At 40.5% G+C, this 25611-nt stretch overlaps 1 protein-coding gene across 1 annotated transcript in view; it reads right to left on the bottom strand.

Annotated features, from left to right (window-relative positions):
• The window catches only part of LCORL (ligand dependent nuclear receptor corepressor like), a 148949-nt gene extending 123338 nt beyond the window's left edge, over positions 1-25611 (bottom strand). Inside the window, 1 exon segment of the mRNA XM_041751213.1 lies at positions 25328-25611. Coding sequence (XP_041607147.1) covers positions 25328-25469 — 142 coding nt within the window. The 5' untranslated portion in view covers positions 25470-25611.

The raw sequence follows: 25611 nt of genomic DNA, 5'->3' as shown, positions 1-25611 counted from the left end.
ATTCCTTGACATTAGTCTTGGCAATGATTTTTTTTTCTTTTATATGATACCAAAAGCACTGGCCACAACAGTAAAAGTAGCCATTTGGAACTATATCAAACTAAAAAGCTTCTGCACAGGAAAGGAAATAACCAACAAAATAAAAAAGCAACCTACAAAAAAGTATTTACAAATCAAGTGGTCCAGTTTCGTATGATAAGGAGTTAATATCTAAAATATATAAAGAATTCACATAATTGAGCAGCAAAAAACAATCTAATTAAAAAGAGGCAGGGGAACTGAACAGACATCTTTCCAAAGACATATAAATGGCCAATAGGTACATGAAAAGGTACTGACCATCACAAACCAGGGAGATGCATATCAAAACTGCAATGAGCTATCATCTTACACCTGTTAGGATTGCTGTAATCAAAAAGACAAAAAAAAAAAAAAAAGATAAGAGATAACAAGTGCTGGTGAGGATGTGGAGAAAAGGAAACCCTTGTGCACTATTGTTGGAAATGTAAAGTGGTGCAGCCACTATAGAAAACAGTATAGAAAAAAAAAGAAAACAGTATAGAGATTCCTCAAAACATTAAAAATGGAATGACCATATACCCAGCAATTTCACTTATGAGTATACATCTGAAGGTAACAAAATCACCGTCTTGAAGAGGTATCTGCCCCTCCCTACTTCACTGCAGTATTATTTATAATAGCTAAGACATAGAAACAACTTAAATGTCCAACAACGAATGAATGGATAAAGAGGATAATGGCATATACAGAAAACAGAATCATCATTCAGCCATGAGAAAGAAACCTTGCCATTTATAACAATATGGATGAAGCTAGAAGACCTCCTGCTAAATGAAATTAGCCAGACAGAGAAAGACAAATCTGTATGTGGAATCTTTAAAAAATTAGCCAGAGAAAGACAAATCTTTCATGTGGAATCTTAAAAAAAAAAAAAAAAAGAAAAGTCAAACTCCTAGAAACAGCAGAATGGTGGTTACCAGGGGCTGGGGGTGGGGAGATGGAGAGATGCTGGTCAAGGAGAACAAGCCTTCAGTTATAAGATGAATAAGCTCTGGGGATCTAATTAAGAGCACAGTAATACTGTGTTGTGTACTTGAAATTCGCTAAGAGCAGGTTTTAAGCTTTTACATCATATATACACGAAAAGGTAACTATGTGAGGTAATGGTGTGTTAACTCTATTATGGTAATTACTGCACAAAGGGTACATATGTCAAATCATCACATTGTATGGTTTAAAATATACAATTTTATTTGCCAATTATACCTCAGTAAAGCTGGGAAAAACACTGCCTCAATTTAAAGCTTTGTCTAATCTAATCTAGCTTTAGACTACATTAGACCCATTGTTTCATGTTTCATATTATATAATACCTGTATTATTCTCTTTGGAGCACTTATCACAATTCTAATTAATCGTGTGTAATTTTTAAAACGTCTCTTCCCAAGTAATCAATTATTCATTTGGCAAATATTTACACACCTACCAGGCGTTCTAGAAGCTGGGGTATATCAGTAAGAAGAGACAAGTATTCTCCCCTCAACTCAAACTGGGAGAAGGGGAGTAAGAGGAAGAAAAATTCACATAAATATTTAATATTTTTATTTGATAGGGACACCCGGGTGGCTCAGTGGTTGAGCGCCACCTTTGGCCCAGGGCCTGATTCTGCAGACCTGGGATTAAGTCCCGCGTTGGGCTCCCTGCAAGGAGCCTGCTTCTCCCTCTGCCTGTGTCTCTGCCTCTCTCCTCTCTCTCTCTCTCTGTGTGAGTGTGTCTCTCATGAATAAATAAATAAAATCTTTAAAAAAATTTATTTGATAAATACCATGAAAATTTTATAAGCTCCAAGAAGTAAAGTATCATGCCATCTTGCTTGTTATGCTAGCCCTAGTGTCTAGCCCACACAGGGCACTCACATATTGTTGAACAAATGTTTGAGGAAAAAATTTAACTCTGAGACCAAAGACATTAATCCTCAAAAGAACTTTTAGAACACAGCCCAATTATAAGTTAAAAACTACCTGTTCTTAATAATTATCTTTACATTAAGTCTCTTTCTGAAATACACAGCCATTTATTTACTTATATCCTTCTTGTTCTAAGAAGAAAGACCCATATTTAGTGCTTTTTCTACTTCTTAGAACCTAAGATATGAGTTTCAATGTAACCACTGCCTCTTTCTTAAGCTGTCTTATGATTCTGGTCTTTCTGTAAGCATATAACTTAAGAGTTGTGATGCCTCTATTAATAAACATGTCTCTATTACAAGGTCTTGAAGTCTCCCTAATTCCCAAACATGAGCATATGATTGGAACTACTGGTATTTACTAATATCAAGGATGCTGCCAAATATCCTACAATGCATAGGACAAAACTCCACACAAGGAATTTTCCATCCCAAAATGTCAATAGTGCCAAGGTTGTTTCAAAACTCAGGGTTAGGCAAATTTGGTAAATATGTCTGAATACACACTAAAAGAGAAAAACTCAAAGAATATCTTAACTATCCACTTCTTTCTGATTTACATTCATGCAGCAAGTGTAAATCAAAGTAGTCATGAAGAACTACAGAGGAATAAACATATATATAAAATAAATGGTTACACTGTACAAGACTTAAACACAGTTGATTTGATACAATAAAAATTATTTCACTGAATTTAAATGCTGAATTTAGTTATTGCTATAAAAACTGATCTCATCCTCTCATTAAAACTATTAGCATTCCCTGACTTTTATATCAGAGTCTGTTTTGCTCTCTCATAAGTATAGGATGATAATGGATATGGAGTTAAAATCCAGGCTGGAGCCCCATATTTACCATCTTATCACCTATATGGTCTTGGACAAACGACCTAACTTACCTAAATCATGAATCTTTCTTCTGTAAGACTGGAATGTTATCAATATTTCATATGTTGATTTACTTATTATAATCAAACACTTAATAACTCATATATCTCAGATACAGAGTCCATTTGTATAGAATTTTTAGTGAAACGTAAAGCAATAAACAAAAGGTAAACACTATTCACAAACCAGAAATACACACAGGTATCTGAACTAGACTTTATTCCTACCAGAATACATATGGACAAACTCAAGAAATACATTCTGATCACTCTGTGTCCATATTTTTTCCTTTTATCTTTTACTGTTTGTAAATTATTTTTATAGAGGTATAATACTAGAATATTCATGATCTATAGCAGTGATGATGTCTGACTGTAAACAAGACTAATAAGTGAAACAACTAGATTTATGCACAAATGAAAAGACAAAATATGGGGTAATAATATGCTCTAGGAAGAAATTTATATTAATTTAAATAAGAAGGTTGGGGAGTATTTAAAATAATCCAGCACAGAAAAATTCAATGTGCAACTTTTACAAAAGACACCTTAGTACATAAAATACATCTGACTCTTACTTTGAAATCATTTGTAGTAGGTAGATTATCTTTAAAGAAGAGAAAAATATATACATCCAGGATGAAGGAAACGGAATGGAACACAGGCAAACAATAGATGGGAATTTCAATTTCATCTGTCACATTTTATTCCTTTAAGATGGAAGGCACTTGGATATACATAATATTATACTCTATAAATTTTCTGGAGGCCTGATACAGTTCATAACTGAAAAAAAGTTTATAATTCCAAACAGTGAAGCTTTGTTAAAGATTCACCTCTATTGAGCATTATTCTCAGCAATACAGAAAATGTGAAGTTTACTGGAGTATCTCTCTGATTACTAATGCTCTTATAATAGGTATCAGAATCGTTATTCTAATCAACTTTCATCATTTAAAAGAGCATAAGACTTTATTAATTCTACTTAAAACTCTCTAATTGGTCCCTACTCCTTACAGGATGAATTACAGATGTCCTAAAAGAGCATATAGGGCCTCTCTGATCTACTCTCTGCCTATTGTCCCACCTCATTTTATATAACTTCATCATAATTAAATTACATGTCACTCATAAGAAACAACTCCTTATGTTTACACATCTGAGCTTTTTGCACATGTTGTATATCTGAAATCCTTTCCCCCTATCATCTTTGTTCATCTATCAAGTATCCTGTCTTCCAAACTAACCTAAAACATTTCCTTTCAGCTTTACAACTAGCTGAGTAACCATATTAAGCAGCAGTTTATGTGTAGAACATAGAGCTGTATCCAAGGACTGTCTAAATGGTACCACACAGTCTTTTCCAATCTTATTTGTCAGAATTTATTTTCGTCAGCACCACATTCTCCAAGTATGTTCATAGCCTAATTTGAGACATTTCTGTCTTTTTCTTCTCGTCGTTGTTGTTAAGGGAGCTAGAATATTTACTAGTCCCTTGACAATAGGGACAACTTTACCGCCTTTGTTGTATTATCCCCAGGATCTGTCATAATGATTCATCTAATAAAATGTAGTTGAGGGGAACCTGAGTGGCTCAGTTGGTTAAGTGTCCAGCTCTTGATCTCAGGTCAGGTCTTGATCTCAGAGTTGTGAGTTCAAGGCCCATTTAAAAATAATAATAATAATATTGTAGTTTTAAATTTCATGGACTCTAGGATTTGGCTAGAGGGAGAGAGGGACCATCTATACTTAACACTTTTTCAGTAAAGAGGTAGAAGAGATTTAAAATAGTAAGGTGGGGATCCCTGGGTGGCACAGCGGTTTGGCGCCTGCCTTTGGCCCAGGGCGTGATCCTGGAGACCCGGGATCGAATCCCACATCGGGCTCCCGGTGCATGGGGCCTGCTTCTCCCTCTGCCTGTGTCTCTGCCTCTCTCTCTCTCTCTGTGTGACTATCATAAATAAATAAAAATTAAAAAAAGTAAAATAGTGAGGTGATTAATATAAAAACAAGCATTTGTAGCAAATGACAGGACTTTAGAGAAGATGAAAACAGGTGACAAAGTCTTCAATTTTTCAAAAAACATTTTTGTTAAACTCCTAATAAACACTTGCCTTAAGGTCACAGTTTACTGGGGAAGAAGGCAAAGCAGCAGACACGATCTATAAATATTACATAAAATGTGTGAGATGAGCAAGACTAGAGAGCTGAACTCTAAGAGTAAGTGGGAGAAATAAAATAGTGGAAGGTATACTATCATTATTATTTAATTAGAGGAGGGGAGAAATGAGTGTAAGAACATGATGGTTAAAGTGAAGATGATAATTTTAATATCAGAGAAGATAAATTCAAGATGAAAAGCAAATACTCTTACAAATGAAAGAAATGATACTCAGGTATAACATAAGTAACTTACAAAGGAAACCAGTTTTTAAGGGCCAAGAAACTCAAAAGCGAATTCGAATTTAGTGACTTAATTCTGTAAAAATAAATAGGTTTTTAAGCCCAGAAGGGGAAGGCGGCAGGAAAGGAGAGTCTATATTTCTTGAAATCTCAGCTTACTTTTAATATAGTTTATCATTCATAAAATTCTTGTCTTGGCTCCAAATGTCTTTCGGCTATTTTCAAAATTCAAGACCACCCTCGAAGGACAAATATTACTTGCCACAAATGGGGTTATTAGATATGCCACAACTGATAAAAGCATTTTCCAAAAATATTTTACATAAATAGCTGTATGGCAGAACAAAAGTACAAAAGGGACAAGACAGATGCCTGATGACTTACAAATTTTTACATAACTTTTTAAAGGAACTGTATATCTAAAGAGAATAAAACAAAGGTAGAGAGTATTAATCATATTGTTCAATTTCCATTAGATTTATGTTTATTTTCTTAGCAACGGAAAAGCAAGTGTACTGAAAAAACTCATTTACTCAACAATTACTTAAGTACTCAGTGAGTGCTAAGAAGACAGGGAAAGAGAAAACATGTTTTTTTCTTTGCATGCAACACACACACACATACTTTGAATGTGATGGAATATATAAACATAAACGTTTATGCTAGAGGAAGGTGAGCATGGTATCAGTGCACAGAAAAGGGCACCAAATCGAAACCTGGAGAGGCTAAGAAGGCTTCTTGGGAAAAGTGTAGTCAGCTAAGACGAGGTAAAAAATAACCTAGGAGTTGAACCAAAATTAAAAATGTATAATGTGGTACACCTGGGTTGGCTCAGTAGGTTAAGCATCTGCCTTCAGCAAGGTCGTGATCCCGGGGTTGCAGGATCAAGCCCCCATGTTGCTTCTGGCTCCCTGCTCAGCAGGGTCTGCTTCTCCCTCTCCGCCCCCCCCCCCCCACTTGTGTTCTATTGCGTGCAGGTGTGCGCATACACTTACTCTCCCTCTCTCTCAAATAAAATTATTTTAAAAATGTATAATGTATAAGAATGTTAACTATTGTTTGCAATAATGTAGACTGAAAACAACACAATTATCCTTCAAAATGAGAAGAGAGGTTATACATATTTATGTACCAGAATATTATAAAGCAGTGAAAATGAATAAACTGTATCTGAAGGCAACCGCATGAATGAATCTTACAGATACAAAGTTGAGTTTCAGAAGCTAGACACAAAAGAATAATGCTATATAATTCCATTGAAACAGAGTTCCCCAAAACAGGCAAAAATAATCCATGGTATTAAGTTGTGTCAGAATACTATCTACTATTTGGAGAGGAGGGTGAGATTAGTGATTGGGAGAGGATACGAGGGGACTTTTTGGGAAGGGGTTCTACTTCTTGATCTGGTGGTAGTTGTATGAATACATTCATTTTGTTCACTGAAATGTATAGTTTATATGCTTTTTTCTATGTAGTTATACTTTTTTAAAAAGTTTATAAAAAGAAGCACTGAATAGCAGCTATTGGCAATCCAAAGAAGAAAACAAATATGCAAAAGCCCAGAGGCTCAGTGTCTAGGAACCCCAAAATTGTTCAATGTGATTCCTCTGTAAAATGCTAACTATAATATCTATACTCAAAGTTATTCTCAGGGTTAAGGGATAGAATATACATAAAGCACATACCTGGCACAAGTATTAATTGGGGTTCAATAAATATTAGCTGGTATTATTTCTATACTACTATTACTGAGCTACTGATGCAGCTGATTGATGATAGTGCCCAAGGTAGAATGACAAAAAGGGTAAGGTAGTGTAGAGGCAGCAGATTACGCTGGGCTTTCCAAGCCATGTTATGAATTTAGACCTTATCCTAAGGTTGGTAGGAAAGTGGTTAAGCTTTTTACACAGAAAATCATATAATTTGAGTTTAGGAAAATTATGCATAGAAAGATATAAACCTTTAAAAGAAAAAAGACATCAAGAAGAGACTGTCAACAAATATTGCAGAGAGGTCCACTATAGAGAAAGGAACAATGAAAAAAAAATCACTGATTTGAAAACCAAAATGCGGGCAGCCTGGGTGGCTCAGCAGTTTAGCGCTGCTTTCAGCCCAGGGTGTGATCCTGGAGTTCTGAGATTGAGTCCCACGTCGGGCTCCCTGCATGGAGCCTGCTTCTCTGCCTGTGTCTCTGCCTCTCTCTGTGTCTCTCATGAATAAATAAATAAAATCTTTAAAAAAAAAAAAAAAAAAAAAAAAGAAATCAATATGCAACAATCTGTACCACATACAGTTGACACCTTGAATAAAAGGTACCCTAGGGATCCCTGGGTGGCGCAGCGGCTTAGCGCCTGCCTTTGGCTCAGGGCGCGATCCTGGAGACCCGGGATCGAATCCCACATCGGGCTCCCGGTGCATGGAGCCTGCTTCTCCCTCTGCCTGTGTCTCTGCCTCTCTCTCTCTCTCTCTCTCTCTCTGACTATCATAAATAAATAAAAAAATAAAAAAAAAAACGCTTAAAAGGTACCCTAAATTTACAATTTACTACAAAAATCTTAGTTTAATATTTTTTTATAATTGTATAATTGTATAATTTTTATATAATTGTAACTTTAAGCACACATATGACAACAGGATCTCCTGTTCAATTGTTCATTAAAATTAAACTAAAAATACTTATTTTTTTAAGTCTCCTGGAATTATCACCATTATTATCACTAAAGACAAATTATACACATAGATGAATATCTATATATACCGGTATCTATATACATCTGTATGTATATATATATATCCCTATCCATCTATATCTCATAAAGTTCATATCTTCTGAGCTATAATTTGCTATGGTTCTTTTAATAAACACCCAAGACATAAGTAACAAATAAGCATGAGGGCTGACATAACACTAATGTGAAAAACTTTAATGTTATTATTATTTCAACAACAATCAAGTAAGATGAGTGCTCTGAGGGATTTTGACACATTAGCTATACCACTGTTAATTCAGTGGCTCTATAAGATCAAAAACGATGAACTGCTCTTCAGCATATGTAACGAACCTATTAATAAGCAGTACTCTCTTTGGTTTGCTTGATGTATAGAAAATGTCAGACAGATCTAAGACATAAGCAGCAATGGTTTCTTACAGGTTTTAGAGGTATTCAAAAAACAGAGGACAAAGATGGAAGAGAAGGAGAAAGAAGATAGAGTATGTGAGAAAGGAAAAATAGAGAAAGAGTAAACTTCTGGGGTCTAAATCCATTTTTTGGGGGGGCTCATAACCAAAGCATATACAACCAAAAACAAGCAGTAAGAGGTCATAAATGTCCTATTTTCCACAACTCTTACATAAATCCACAATTATTTGCAACAAAATGTGTGAGCTGGGTTTTTCACATTGGAAGAAATGGGTTATAGCCATTCAGACAACCAATATATAAAATGTTTTGTTCTGAATAAAAATTTTATTATTAGGGGTGCCTGGAGTGGCACGGTTGGTTAAGCATCGGACTCTTGATTTCAGCTTGGGTTATGATCTCATGGAGTGGGAGACTCTGCACTCAGCGTGGAGTCGGCTTGGGATTCTCTCGCCTTCTCCTTCTGCCCCTCCTGCTTGTTCTCTCTCTCAGGTAGATAAATAAATCTTTAAAGAAATTTTTCTTTAATATTAAAAATCAGGCCAGAATTTGTAATACCGCTAAAGCTGGGTCACAGAAATATGGAAATTCATTATGCTTTCTTCTACTTTTGTACATAGTTAAAACTTCCCATAATGATTTTTATAAATATGCCCAAGTTTTCAAATATTCTCTTAGGAAGGCTCCTTTTGATTTCCCCCAAAGAAAGAGTAATCATGGTTTGCATAGGGTTAGTCTAAAAGAATTTTAATAGTGAATTCATTGAATGGAATGTGGAAAGTGGCATTCCTGTAACCTTCCAAACTTAAAAGCAAGTTAACAATAATGTCAGTTAAATTAAATGTCAGTTAATTGTTATTTCAATTAAATATCAAGATAAGGGCTAATTTCTTAGGACAATATTTTATTTTATTATTATTTTTTTAAATTTTATTTATTTATGATAGTCACACGCAGAGAGAGAGAGAGAGAGAGAGAGAGGGAGAGAGAGAGGCAGAGACACAGGCAGAGGGAGAAGCAGGCTCCATGCACCGGGAGCCTGACGTGGGATTCGATCCCGGGTCTCCAGGATCGCGCCCTGGGCCAAAGGCAGGCGCCAAACCGCTGCGCCACCCAGGGATCCCTTAGGACAATATTTTAAAAACCAATATAACTATTCACATTCTGGCCTCAAACCAATTTTTGTACTTTATGGTTTCTGCCACATTGCAAGCCTCAAGGATGCTATAATAATTTTTGGGAAAACAAAAACAAAAACAAAACAGAGGTAGACCAAGAATTCAGTTTTAAGGGCACCCAGGTGGCTCAATTGGTTGAGCATCTGACTCTTGATTTCAGCTCAGGTCATAATCTCAGGGTTGAGGGATCAAGCCCTGCATTGGATTCTAAGCTAGGCTGGGAGTCTGCTTGAGAGTCTCTCTCCCTCTTCCTCTGTCCCTCCCCCGCTGCTGGCACATGCTGGCTCTCATTCTCTCTCTCTAGAATAAATCTTAAAAAAAAAAAAGTTCAGGGGTGCCTGGGTGGCTCAGTCAGTTAAACGTCTGCCTTCAGCTGAGGTCATGATCTCAGGGTCCTGGGATCGAGCCCTCCCTGAGCAGGGAGTCTTCTTCTCCCTCTCCCTCTCCTGCTGCCCCTGCTGTTTGTTCTTCCTCCGTTAAATAAATAAATAAATAAATAAATAGTTTTTAAAAGTTCAGTTTTAGATATGCTACATTGAGGTTATCTGAAAGATACACAAGTAAGTGAAGAAAGATCAAGTAAATCAAATATTAAGATAGATCAGTAACTGGGAGGACACAGAGAAGATGAAGGTAAAGGAAGTGTTTGGGATTTTGTTTAAAGATGGAATCATTAGGGACACCTGGGTGGCTCAGTGATTGAGTGTCTGCCTTTGCCTCAGGGAGTGATCCCGGAGTATGGGGATCGCATCCCGCCTCAGGCTCTTTGCATGGAGCCTGCTTCTCCCTCTGCCTGTGTCTCTGTCCCCATGGCTCCCTCTCTCTCTGTCATGAATAAATCAATAAAATCTTTAAAAAAAAGACGGAATCATTATATATCACAGCTACACAGTCTAAAACCTACAGTGAACCACATTACACTCTAGCAACTTTGACACAATTAGGGAAAACTGATTTGAGACAGTCTTTCCAAATTACTTCTTGTTGATTATAAAATTATTCACAAACAACATACAATTACAAAATAAAGTTAGTCTATCTAGGCTAAATTTTCCTGACAGATAATAAGGAATCAAATTTGGGAGGGGGAAAAAGCAAAATACTACACACACAATAGTCAAGGTCTAAAGCCACCCCTGGACCTTCAAATGTTAAGAAAACAAGAATGCCAGGGGGCCCCACACCATCCCTGCAGCAGATGCAGGAGCCTCTGAACTGTGAAATATGAAAAAATATGCTGTTCTATATCCTCTCTTGTATAACTGTTTCACAATCCAAGTAGGCCTCCTAAAAGAAGCCCCAAAATGATTTTTTCTATTTTTCCTTTTTCTGTATGCTCATAGCTCATCAATATGTAAAATCTGTTGATTGCAATGCATTATATTTTTGAGTTTTTCCTTCTCTTCCATTGACTACTACTACTCTTATTTCAGATCCTTATAATTTCTTGGTTGGGCTATCTTGACATCCTCCTGGTTGATTTGCCTGTCCTGTTCCTGTATTACTCTACGGGTAATCTTATAAAACCACAAAGGAAACTATGTCACTTCCATGCTTAAAACCCATCAATGGTTTTCCACTACCTGACAGTTATTTAATGGGGATGATAAAAATATTTCCTACTTATATAACTCGTGAAAATCAAATGAGCTTGAGTGTAAACATTCAATGCCTAACCCAAAGTAAATAATTAAAAATAACAATAATTACTATTATATTCCACTTACAAGTTTCTTCATGGTTCATCTTCTCTTTCTCTTTTCTCATGTCCCACAATCATCCTGTGGCCATTCTTGGACCCATATAAGGAAACCTGATCACTCTCTTGCTTTGTATCACAATGTTAATATTGTATATGCTTCAATTACAGCACTTACCATAGTAAAACCTCATGTAACCTACAAGACTGTGCTTCATGAAAACCATCTAATGCATGAGTCCCCTAACACAATGCCTGACCCCATAAACACTTACTTTAAAAAAAATTATGAGATGCACAAAAGAACATAGCAGATGACCATGCTTCCTTCAATATTGAAAATCCTATTATATTTTATATAAATTAAAGGGGCAATTTTTGAATGGGTCTAAAGAATGAAAGGGTCAGCAAAAACTCATTCTGTGACAGAAGATAAAAGGATCTGTGGGGTCAGACTGATGAGAAGAGTGAAGATAAATAAGATGACTTAGTAAGATAAGTTACATAAGTAAGCTAATACATACTCATAGGGATATTCCATCCCATTTATCCCATTTATAAGTTGTACCAATGCCAGAATGGAAATATTAAAAGGTCAAATAATAAAGCAAAGGAGAAAAAAATAGGTAATGATTAGACTGATGCCATAATGTTAGTGTGTTTAAAAAAAAATTTGCCAGGGTACTACTTTCCTATACTCTAAATGGGTATAGGGAAGAAACAAAGGGGAATTAAAATGATATATTGTCATTAGCTCTTCCTTCTGTTTGATCATTTACCATCCTTTGGAAAAGTTCAAAAGAGATGGAAAGGAAATGGCCATCATTCTTGGAATTGGGGTAGACAGAAATTCTATATCTAGACTAAAAACACTGACAATCCGTGCTGGGAAATAATATCCTTGCCCATAATTCCATGTTCTAACCACCCGCCATTCCCAACAGATGACCAAGAAAGAAATCTAGATGTATTACTTCTGATTAATCTGCCTTAACAGAACCCTTAACTCAGATATGTGTGTTTAAATAACAGAAGACCCTATTCTCTTTAATTTCTCACCAAGAACAAAGGGCTGAAGTAGTTTAAATCCAGAATAATTTTCCCTACCATTGAAACACAGGGTTCTGAAATGCAACAGAGAACAGCACTATTTTACTAAAGCTTTAGACACAACTAGACACAATTAGCTGATTAAGGGTGATCAGACTTGTTAATTTCTTCACCAGGTTTGACTAAGAGAGTCATATAGACCGGGATGTGAAAGCCACCCGCGGATTTCCTCCACGGAAAGTCTTGGGCAGCCTCTCTCAGCCTCGGTTTTCTACCCTGTAAAATGAAGATAAAAATTGTACTATGTCACATGTGAAAATTAAATGTGATTAATACACATGGTGTATGAAACATGGGGAGCACTCAATTGATATTAGCTACCATTATTTCAAAGGGCAATTCTTAGTGCTGAAAAACCTGTAAGACAATCTATACATTACTAACTACGTGGTTTTAAGAGCTGAGGGTGATTAATCCAAGAGAATGTAATATTTCAGTTCATAACACTGCTTTTAAATACTTTTACTTTGTAATAATTTTATGTATTTATTTATTTTGAATATTTATTTGTATGAGAGAGAGAAACAGCACGAGCAGGGGGAAGCACAGAGGAATAAGCAGGGAACCTGACACAGGGCTGGATCCCAGTACCCTGAGATCATGATCTGAGCCAAAGTCAGATGTTTAACCAACTGAGCCACCCAGGGGCTCCTGTAACAATTTTAAATTTATAGACAATGTTTTAAGTACAGTAAAAACTTTTATTTTCCCTATTTGAGAGTAAATGACCTACATGTCCCATCACCCTTAAATTCTTTAACAGGTAATTCCTACAAAAGCATTCTCTTAGGATACAACCATTAAAATCAGTAAATTAAGAATGATATATTACGTATACTATTTCTAATCTATATATAATGAAAGAAAGCCATGAGTTCACACCCGTATTTCATTTCCAGTCCAACACTACAAAGAGCATTCTAGTTTTCTCCTACTCCATTCTTGTAACTCTCCTTTCAGACCATGAGAGGCCTGGCTCCCATTATCTTTAATATTTATTTTTTTGACCAGTCTCCCTCTATGTAACCAATCTCCCATTGTGGCTCTCTCCCGCTCCCTACATAGACACTTCCCTCACCTTTCTCGGCCCCAATACCCCCAAAGCCTCCTCCATGTATATAACTTCCTCATTTTATTCAAGTCCCTATTCCTCATGCCTGGCACCCCTCCTACAAGAATATCTTCCTCCACCTGCTCAGGCACTAACATCCTACCTATACTGAGATGACCCTCTATTGGGATGCCTTCTTATCCCCACCCTCAGGCTCTGATGTCTTATACTGGGAAGCCTCTGCGCATCAACTCCCTCCTCACTCAGCCTGACTCTCAATACACCCACACCAGGCTACCTTCCTACTCGGATGTCTTTCTTTCCCATCCCACCTCCAAGTAGATGCCCTCTTTATCCTCTTACCCTGTTAAAGCCCGGACACCTCTTACTAGGAACAACCAACCTCCCTCACTAGGTCTACTATCCTTCACAGACAGCCTGCTCGGGCGCTGACAATTCGCACCAGTGTGCCCTTCTAGGCAGATTACTCCTCACCTCTTGAAAACCTATCAACCCACATGGAAACCCTCCTCACATATACCATCCAGTGTACATATGGACCCTTGCTTGGTCCCACCTGATGGTTTTAGTACTGAACTGTTCAGAAAGGGGAAGACGGAGAGAATAAGGAAGAATTGATAACATTTTAAGGAAAGAGACACCAGTGAATAAACTGCATAAGCACCCATAATCAGAACTGATTAAAAGCATAATTTATCAAAGTATCTGCTTTTTCCACTTAAATAGTGCTCTATTCTTTCTAAATTTAAAAAGTTACTAGATGAAGAAGTTAGTGTTGCCCTTCTTTTCTCACCAAACATGAATTTTGTTCAAGTATCTTACACAGGTCTATAGAAAAACTAGTTCATTAAAAAAGAGAAAGTTTGGGACGCCCAGGTGGCCCAGGGGTTTGGCGCCTGCCTTTGGCTCAGGGGGTGACCCCGGGGTCCCGGGATCAAGTCCTGCGTCGGGCTCCCCGCAGGGAGCTTGCTTCTCCCCCTGCCTGTGTCTCTGCCTCTCTCTCTCTCTGTGTCTCTCATGAGTAAATAAATAAAATCTTAAAAAAAAAAAAGAGAAAGTTTAAGAAATATGGTTGTTTCAAACACAAGAATTAAATATTTTAAAAAATATCCAGAATATGTAAATTTGACTTGTTTTCAGTATAATAACAGTTGAACTGTTTCCAGTACACTTATCTCCAGGTGTAACTTGGCAAAAAAAGTAACCTGGATTGTCGGAGGAATAACACCTTTTCCTTGCCCCTTGTTTGTTTCTATGAGCAAGGATGCTTTGCAAGCACAATACGAGCCTCTCTTCACCCCTAGGGAAGTGAACTAACTGCCTGATCTGATTGGTGATTTTGTAAAGAAGAACTGAGTAGACAGGGCTCAGTTCTGCTTCTTTTCCCCCCGGGAATAAGCTACTGGGAAAACATACCTGCAGAGACCTCCTGTTTTGCTCTGCTTCCCTAGTATGCCTAGGCCTGGGTGGATAAGTTGGCCTATGCCAGGCCATGTGACTCCCACCACGCTACTCTTCTAACCTGGCCTCAACAGCAGTAGAGGTGGTATTTTGGCTTCCATCTCTCTCCTTATTTTTAAAGTTGTTCAAGGCCCAGGCAGAAAAGAAGGATGCCATTTCCGAGTACTTCAGCAATCCAACATCTTAATTAATATATTGAAGTGGAGATTGCTCATTTTCCCAGTTTTGACTTAAAAGGGCTGCTTCAATTTGAGTTTCTCAAAACTATTACAAACAAAAAACACTCAAACCTGAAACCAGCAGATGTTCAAAATGAACACAAGCCAATTTATCAGATCATGCTTATTACCCGTTTAAAAAAAAAAACACAACAAACAAACTTTAAGACTTCAAGACTCATAGTTTCTTCCTTATAGAGGCCATAATTTATACTTCCCATCCTACTCCCTACTCCCACCCAATATTCCAATTGTCACAAGAGTGCTGAATATTTTCAGAATATATCATTATTTAGGCTTCTATGCTTTTGCTTACATGATCCCTCTGCCTCTTCCCTCCACCCTACTCTCCCACTGGATTATTTAATTTAGGAATAAGTGAACTATGGTCTGTAGGCCACATCTGGCTATTTTTGTAAATAATTTATTGGAATGCAGCCATGCTCATTCATTTATATATTGCTTTTGCACTGTAACAGTAAAGTAGCTGCAACAGAGACCATATAATCCACAAAGCCTAAGGTATTTATTACCCAGCCCTTTACAAAAAAGCTTTTGTACAGCACAAGGAAACTCATCAACAAAACAAAAATGCAACCTACTGAATGCGAGAAGATATTTTCAAATGATATATCTGATAAGAGGTTAATATCCAAAATATATAAAGAACATATATAACTCAACACCAAATAAAATCCAATTAAAAATAGGCAGATTACCTGAATAAACATTTTTCCAAAGTAGATCTACAGATGGCCAACAGACACATGAAAAGATGTTCAACATCATTAATCATCAAGGGAATGCAAATCAAACCACAATGAGATATTACTTCACACCAGTCAGAATGGCTAGTATCAAAAAGACAAGAAATAAGTATTGGAGAGGATGTAAAGTAAAAGGAATGCTTGTGCATGACTGGTGGGAACATAAAGTAGTACAGCCACTATGGAAAACAGTATGGAGGTTTCTCAAAAAACCAAAAATAGAAACATCATATGATCCAGTAATTCCACTACTGGGTATTTAGCCAAAGGAAATAAAAAAACTAATTCAAAAAGTTATATGCATCCCTATGCTTACTGCAGCATTATTTACAACACCCAGTCCAAGGATCCATTTATAGATGAATGGATAAAGACGTGAGACACACACACACACACACACACACGAGTATTACTCAGCCATAAAACAAAAATGAGATCTTGCCATTTGCAACAACACCCATAGGCATAGAGGGTATTACGCTATGTGAAATAAGTCAAGCAAAGAAAGACAAGTACCACATTATTTCACTTATGTGAGGAATGCAAAAAAAACAAAACAAATAAATAAAATAACAAAAACCCTCAAACTCTTAAATACAGAGAACAAATTGGTTATTGCCAGAGAGGAGGTAGTGTAAGGATGGACAAGACAGGTAAAGGGGATTAAGAAGTATAAACTTCCGGGATCCCTGGGTGGCGCAGCGGTTTAGCGCCTGCCTTTGGCCCAGGGCGCGATCCTGGAGTCCCGGGATCGAGTCCCTCGTCAGGCTCCTGGTGCATGGAGCCTGCTTCTCCTTCTGCCTGTGTCTCTGCCTTTCTCTCTCTCTATCATGAACAAATAAATAAATCTTAAAAAAAAAAAAAGAAGTATAAACTTCCAGTTACAAAATGAATAAAATGGGAGTGGGGGGAGGGAGGGAGGTTTGCACCTGGATGGCTCAGTTGGTTAAGCGTCTGCCTTTGACTCGGCTCTGGTCAGGATCTCAGGATCCTGGGATTAAGCCCCATGAAGGGTTCTCTCCTCAGTGAGGGGCTTGCTTCTCCCTCTCCTTCCCGCTCCCCCCGCTTGTGTGCGTGCAGCTCTCTTTCTCTGTCAAATAAATAAATAAAATCTTCTAAAAAAATTAAAAAATAAGTCAGGGGATGAAAAGTACAGCATAAGGAATAATAATAATAATAAAAAAAAGCTTGCCAACTCCTGTTTTCACTCAATCTTTTGAAGCCTCATTTCAGGTCCTTCAAATCAAAATTAATTGCTCCCTCTTCTGTCTTTCCATTATACCAACTCTAACACTCAACATCCCTGATAACTGTGAGTACTTTAAAAAAAGCAAAGTCTAAGCCCTATTCCTAGTGTATACAATAAGCTTTTCACCTACCTACAGTCCCCACCTCTCCCAACAATTTTCATTCTTAGGGTAAGTATTTTGAAAGAAGCTTCTGCCCTGTTCTCTACCCCTTATTCAGTTCTCCCAAGGGAAAGTGGAATGACTAATACTGGCAACATCCTGATAGCTGCTCCTAGTGGGATGAATTAATGTTTTAAAGGTCATTTTTCATGCATGGCCAAGCCTCCTCTCCCTCTGCCTAAATGGTCATACCTACCAATAAGCAAATCGCATGGTAAACTTAGAAGAGGTCTGCAGTGCCAGCCGCTCTATCTTTGACAGGTTGCTAAACTCAATTCAGGGGCACAGGGAGTAAAGAAGTCTGATTTGGTTTCAATTCCAAGCCAAGTTCTCCCATGCAACCTTACCATTTTAAAAGGTAATATTTTAATCTCTGATTCTGAAGTCTACTTCCAATTCAGAACCCAGTAAGGAAGAAACAGAATTATACCCCATCAACTAGGACAAAGTAGGACTCACGATATTTCATGATTAACTGACAACAGTAAAATAACTGGAAAAAAAAAAGCATTCCTTTAAATTGTGTAACACACTAATTCTGCACATATCTTAGTGATGAACTTAATTAGGAAATATTTTTTTAAAGAAAAAGGGATGCTTTTAGAGTACACAGTAAGTGGAAACCAAGCCCTTTCTATGTATCTGCCTCAATATCTTGTTGCATTCAAGTCTTAGATTAAATAACATACAAAGTAATCATTAATTTCCCCGTCTTAATGGTATCTCCCACCTAAGTAACAAACATCCCTAGACCCCAGGTTCTTCCAATTGCTATTCCATTTATCCGTTTTTCCTCAAAATGTAGCTTCTCAAATGAGTAGTCTACTAAAAGACTAAAAGACTACTTTAGTAGTCTACTAAAAGACTAAGGTAACAGAGAAATGTTACCTTCTCTTACTTACATCTTATTTTCTAGCCTGTTAATACAACCTGCCCTACCACACTGCTGAAATTTACCAGTTAATGTCACCTAGAACCCCCACGTTGCCAAAAAACAATGTATACTTTCCTGTTTGAAGGTATTTAACATCTCAACAATGTAACAATCCTTTCTTCTTGTAACACTCCTCTCCCTCCATTAAGTAGTACTACTTACTGTCTCCCGGTTTTCCTACTTAGAGCCAATTGCCTTACTTTTCAACGTAAAAGTTCAGAGGCTGTATTTGGGAGCTCCCCTTCATCTGTCCAAAGAATGTTAAGATTCCTTAAGGCATGGTATAGAGTACTCTCTACTCTTCTCTACTTTGATTATCCCCTACCCCTAGGTGATCTCATCTATTTCCATGGATTTAAATATCCTCTTTATGCTGATAACACCTTAACTTATATCTTTAGCCTACAAACTACTACTACATAAATAGTACAGAACCTTTTCCCCAAACAAAAAACAGTGAACATATGAGGACAGAAATTATCCTAGCGTACAGATAAATAATTTGTGCCAAAGGCTATAATGATTAAAGCTAAGAAAGAAATAATATTCTCTCAATTCTTAATCCTTTCTACCATTTGTTAAGACAGTCCACTGTCCCGGAATGGTCGACTACTTAAATACGAAGACTACTGGACAAGTTACTTCCTACATGCACACACCGCACATGTCCATCAGAAAAGAACCGGCCAATCTGAATTAATTAAAAAAGGTCTCAAACTTGTTACTCAATAAATACTTTAGAAAAGATTCTAGGTTGCAACTGATTTTTAAAAGTGACTGAGGATGCAGGGTAGAAGATATAACTAAAAAGATAGTCAAGGATTCGGGGCAACGTGTACAAAAGAGAAGCAAAAGCAGATGAGAATGTATGGGCTGTAAAGAAGCGGCTAGACAAATGAATGGGGGAAGAAGCAGTCTGGTAAACCATGATCAACTAATTGAGTAAGATTATGAGTTTTTACTTGATGAAGAAAGACAAATGGGAGATACTACTGCTTTGTACACTACAAAACCAAAGCAGGTATTTCAAATAATGATTTATTATAGATTATAAACTAGACTGAAACACAATAAACAGCAATGCAGATACTGACATAAACCAAAATATTATCTGAATCTGCTCAACATGTTTACTTTACTATAAAAACCGAATCCACGAGACAGTGTAAAGGAGGTAATAATAGCGTGGCAACAAATAAAGAAAAAAGAAAAACGAGAAGTGAATGAAGTAAACAGGATAGGTTTGCTGTCAACCATGAGAAAACTGCATAAAATGAGATGAGATACAGAATAGTGATTCTTCATGAAGTTTTACATTATCTTACTTTTTGTGGTGAATAAAAACTATTGAAAGAATTGCTTAATGATAGAGTCAGCATGGACTCTAAGCATGGACTCTAATAAAGTTAAACGGGTCCCTCAAATTTAGAATTTATGAATTTGGTGCTCTAACCAACTGTTATCTATCACCCATGAAAGCTGGCTATATTCATACACCAAAAAGAAGGAATACTACCGAAAAAGAAAAAGATAGTAAATCCACATACAAAAAATGTAGATTATACTCGAAAGACTGAATTAATAAGGAAGAAAAAATTGCATATCCAAAAATCTACCTGCCTTTGTTGCTCCTCCCAAGAGGTAGAATTAGAGACCAGGATTGAAAGTCTGACAAGTCAGGGGAATATGGAGGATACACAGTAACAACGTTGTATTAAGGTGCACAGCCAAGCTGAGAGGGGTGCACACATACAGCCAGCTGAGGGAAACAGCATGGGCATGAAGAGACAGCATGATGCAGGAAGGACGTTATGATATACACAGACCAGCTTGTAGCCTATATCTAACATCTACAAAAATACAAAATTCACACATTGCTTGGTTCTAAGGATGGCAGGATTTTACTCTTCCAATTATAAAATAATCCAGGAGTACGAAGAATTTCAAATTTTATTTTATTTTTTTTAAAATATATTTTTTAAAATTTTTATTTATTTATGATAGTCACACAGAGAGAGGGAGAGGCAGAGACACAGGCAGAGGGAGAAGCAGGCTCCATGCACTGGGAGCCTGACATGGGATTCGATCCTGGGTCTCCAGGATCGCGCCCTGGGCCAAAGGTAGGCGCCAAACCGCTGCGCCACCCAGGGTCAAATTTTACAAGTAAAATCCATTGATATGCCTATTATAAACACAAATTTGGATACATGTCTTAACCACTCAACTATACATTATCATAGAGTACATCTGCCTGGTGTATGTTATTAGTGCCATAATTTACACCTTTTTAAATGGGTAAAAAAAAAATTGCTAGTTTGAAAAAATAGTACAGCCTAGTGCCAAGGTTTCTGGATGGCTGATCCATCCATACCAGTCCTCATCAAATTCAGATTTTTAATTAAATCTACTCTTCTGGAATTTATTTGACAATAATGACAAGATGAAGCAGAAGTTAGTGCAAAGACAAGAGTAGAGGGCAAGAAGCAGCCAGAAAGAAATGTCAAGTTGATTATCTAGAATTTTATTTACCTGGACTGTCCTATCTTTAAGACTCATAGTTCTATGAACTGGCCCATAACTTCTTCATAGATTAAAATTAGAAGAAGAAACTATCCTCTGACACTAATACTGCTATTATAAATGGCGCAGGTAGTTTGAAAGAAAGTCTACTCTACAAGCAGTTGCTGAGTGCAAAGCTCTAAGGCAGTGATGTGTTTAATAGAAAGAGTCAAATAGAGAGTAGACAAAGGGTAGCTTCAAGATGATCTAGCACGATACAGATTTTTAAAATGAATTTAAACTAATTTCTTATATTCAGGTACTCTAAAGCCAAAAGATCGCTAAAAATGTAGTAAGCATCATTTCTTTTGATCTCCCCATATATGAAAAGACAGGATTATGCTAAGTGATATACTGTGATTCTAAAACCCTGACTCTGGAATACAGATCATGCATGCCCTCACTATCTTTTCCTCTAATAGGCCTCATGGTCCTTTTACTGCTTATCAGCATTCCCACCAGAAAGAATCTATTGGCAAAAGCGTAAAGCTCAAAGCTGCTAAAAACCTGTGTAAATCACTAATAACAATACTTTATATTTATGAAATGCTTTCTATATGGCAGACACATATTAACATATATCAACATAATTAATTCTCAGAACCACTTCATTATCTCCAATTTACAGATAAGAAACTGAAGTATAGAAAGGTTAAGTAATCCACATTGGTAAGTGGCAACCCTAGGCTTCAAACACAGGTAATCTAGCTTCAGAGCCTATTTATTTGCTGTATTTTCTCCGAATAAAAGATCTGGAGAAAGATAAATTAAGCTGTTGATCTGGTTATTATCAACACATTTGAAATAAGGGGTGCCATGGTGTCAAGAGTTGGCCGGAGCTACCATACTACAGAACTGTGTTGTCCAAGAAGGTAGCTACTTGGACACGTGGGCTATTAAATACCTGAATTGTGTCTAGTTTAAATTAAGGTGTGCCAGGTGTATAAAATACCTAACTTCAAAAATTTAGTATTAAGAATGTAAACTAACTCATTAATAATTTTTGTATGGATTCTTAAAATATTTTGAACATATTGGCCTAAAAAAAGTGCCTTTCCAATGTGGAGATTAAAAAACACTTTAAATATTTGGCTACCATTATATTTCTACTGGACAACACTGGTATGTAGGAAGGAAATTGGAGTTTATAGAATGATTCTAATCAAATCTTTGCCATTTTGTTGTGCTGTTGCCCCCTTAGACATATCAGTTACACTAAGCATTAGCTTCTGTATCAGAAAAATGTTTTTTTTGTTTTTGTTTTTTTAAAGATTCATTTATTCATGAGAGACACAGAGAGGAGAGAGACAGACAGACAGGCAGGCAGGCAGAAGGAGAAGGAGGCTCCATGCAGGGAGCCCGACGTGGGACTCGATCCCGGGTCTCCAGGATCAGGCCTTGGGCTGAAGGCAGGTGCCAAACCGCTGAGCCACCCAGGCTGCCCAGAAAAATGGGGTTTAAAAACAGTCCTAAAAAACAAAACAAAACAAAACAAGAGTCCTAAAACCTAGTGTTCAGATTTTGGTATCTACACCTATCCTCCACTAAAAAGAATGGAGGGCTCCTTGGAGAAATGTCTTACATGGGGGCTGGGATAGGGTAAACACAAGATGAACCTGGAATATCTTGGCAGGAAGCGTGTGCTCAAAAAGTCATTTGAGAGATGAGGGTGAAAGGGGTTGTAGAGAGGTGGACTTGTCAACAAACACCGGAAGCAGCTTCATGAGGCTCCCAGAGACCAAACCTGAGGCAATCTGGGAATCAAAGTAATGACAGTAATGGATTGAACCATTAAATAAAAGTAGAACCCATGAGTTCATACTGATAAAAGTAACTGGATAAATAAACAGTGGAGGAGATGGGAAAGATTGCTTTATGACGGAATACCAAGTACTAATTACAGAAGGAACGATGAAGTTAGAGAATCACAAGTGGATGTTAAAACTTGTGGGTGAAATATTGGTGAGACTATGTAAATATTCTGTTCCTCAAAATATTTTTCCACAAATTACACATTAATTACAAAAGGATAAATAATAACTTCCAGGGAGAAATACAGAGAATACCACCGTAGCTAATTTTCAAAGCTAACATCACCAACATTGGGACAAAGCAACATCAAGAACCTCAAGATATGATGTACTGATAAAGAACCTCTCTTTAGAGGTGTTCCTGCCAAATATGTATAACCAATCTAGTCACAAGAAAACAACAGACAAATTCAAATTAGGGGCATTCTACAAAATAACCATCCTGTACTTTTAAAAATGTCAAGGCCAAGAAATACAAGAAAGGCTGAGGAAGTGTTCCAGATTAAGAGAGACTACGGAGATAGTACTACTGAATGCTATACATGATCCAGGACTGGGAGGTAGGAGGGTGCTTGGAGATAAAAGAGATTAAAAATTGAGCATAGATTATGAAATAGATAACTGTATTATGTCATTTTTAAGTCTCCTGGTTTTAATAATTACACTGTAGTTAGGCAAGATAATGCCCTTGGTCTTAGGAAATATACACTGAAGAATTTAAGGGCAGAGAGGTATGATGTCACCAAATTATCCTCATATAGTTCAGAAGAAAAAATAGACATAAGGCAAGAATGATAATGCAGCAAAATATAATACAATTGGTGAATATGGTTAAGTGTACGCAGGATCCCGGCGCGATCCCCCCTGCACCGAGGGACGAGGCAGGTCCTCGGGCGCTGAGCGGGGCCAGTGGATCCCAGGATCCCGGCGCGATCCCCCGAGCGGGGCCAGTGGATCCCAGGATCCCGGCGCGATCCCCCCTGCACCGAGGGACGAGGCAGGTCCTCGGGCGCTGAGCGGGGCCAGTGGATCCCAGGATCCCGGCGCGATCCCCCGAGCGGGGCCAGTGGATCCCAGGATCCCGGCGCGATCCCCCGAGCGGGGCCAGTGGATCCCAGGATCCCGGCGCGATCCCCCCTGCACCGAGGGACGAGGCAGGTCCTCGGGCGCTGAGCGGGGCCAGTGGATCCCAGGATCCCGGCGCGATCCCCCCTGCACCGAGGGACGAGGCAGGTCCTCGGGCGCTGAGCGGGGCCAGTGGATCCCAGGATCCCAGCGCGATCTCCCGAGCGGGACCAGTCGATCCCAGCGCGATCCCCCCTGCACCGAGGGACGAGGCAGATCCTCGGGCGCTGAGCGGGACCAGTGGATCCCGGCGCGATCCGCCCTGCACCGAGGGACGAGGCAGGTCCTCGGGCGCTGAGCGGGGCCAGTGGATCCCGGCGCGATCCCCCCTGCACCGAGGGACGAGGCAGGTCCTCGGGCGCTGAGCGGGGCCAGTGGATCCCGGCGCGATCCCCCCTGCACCGAGGGACGAGGCAGGTCCTCGGGCGCTGAGCGGGGCCAGTGGATCCCAGGATCCCGGCGCGATCCCCCGAGCGGGGCCAGTGGATCCCAGGATCCCGGCGCGATCTCCCCTGCGCCGGGGGACGAGGCAGATCTCCGGGCGCAGAGCAAACAAGTCCGGGGGGCGCGGGCGCGGGCGGGGGCGCGGGCGCGGGCGGGGGCGGGGGCCGGGCGGCGCGCGAGCCGAGGGCAGCGAGGGCGGCGGGCGCAGGGGCCCGAGCGCGCGGGGTGCTCCCACCTGCAGGCGCCCGGGTCTCGGCCCGCGCCTCCCGCAGACGATGCCCCCGGGCCCGCACGCCGACCCGCCGGGTCGCAGCTCCTCGCACTCGGCTCACCCCGACGGACCCGCGGCCTCCGCAGCCCCGAAGTTTGCGGCCGGGGGGCCCGGGGCGCTCCGAGGGAGGCGGGCGCAGGGGGGCGGCGGCGGCGGCGGCGGGCGGGGACGGCCCATCGCCGGGCAGCAGCCGCGGGCCGGTCTCCCCGGCGTCCGCGGGCGCACAGGGAGGGGGCGCGGCGGGGGGGCGCGGGCGCAGTTGCCATGGCGACGCCCCCCGGCCGCCCGGACTTCCAAACAGGGAGGCAGAACTTCAAATCCCAACCGTCAGCGCCCGAGCGGCTCCGTCTTAAAGGGGCACACACCGCGCCGCGCCGCCCCCGCCCCCGCCCCTCGGGCGACGCCCCCGCCGGCCCGCCCGCGCCCCCCGCCCCGCGCCCCGCGAGCGCCCCGGAGCCCCCCGGTGCCGGCCCGGGGCCGGGGACGCGGAGGGGGCGGGGGCGGGGGCCGGGGCCGGGGCCGGGGCCGCGGCGGGGCGGGGGGCGTGAGCGCACGGCGGGGGCGCGGACCGGCCGCCCTGCCTCCCGCCCGCCCCGGGCCGCCCGCCGCCGAAGCGCGCGCCGCGAGTTCCGGCCAACAGCCCCGGGCCGCCGGCGGCCGAGCTCCCGGGGCCGCAGACAAAAGGCGAGCGCCGGGGCCGCCGCCGCCGCGCTCCCGCCGCGCTCCCGGACGGCCCGGAGCGGGACCCCGGCGAGCCGAGCCGAGCCGAGCCGCGGCGGGGCCGGGGCCGGGGCCGGGGCCGGGGCCGGGGCCGCGGCGGGGCAGGGCGGGCGGGCGGGCGCGGGCGTCTTACCTACACAGTGCATGAGGCGGTGGCGCCACGAGTCGAGCTCCCGCCGGAAGCCTCTCCTCTCCGCCGCGCACCGCGGGCTCCGGCACTGAGCGGCGGCGGCAGCAGCGGCGGCAGCGGCCATTCTCTCTCTCCCCTTGTCCATCTGCGTCCCGCGTCACGCGCCCTCATTTACATACGAGCGGCGCAGGCACGAGGCAGGGGCGCGAGCCCTCGGCGCGAGCCCCGGAGCGCGCGCCCCCCGCGGGGGGGTTGATTGACACGTGTCACTAGCCTCCCTCGGCCCT

The sequence above is a fragment of the Vulpes lagopus genome, chromosome 4, assembly GCF_018345385.1.
Source record: "Vulpes lagopus strain Blue_001 chromosome 4, ASM1834538v1, whole genome shotgun sequence".
Taxonomy (NCBI): domain Eukaryota; kingdom Metazoa; phylum Chordata; class Mammalia; order Carnivora; family Canidae; genus Vulpes; species Vulpes lagopus.
The sequence above is the reverse complement of the archived record's forward strand: the minus strand, read 5'-3'. Positions and strand labels throughout refer to the sequence as shown.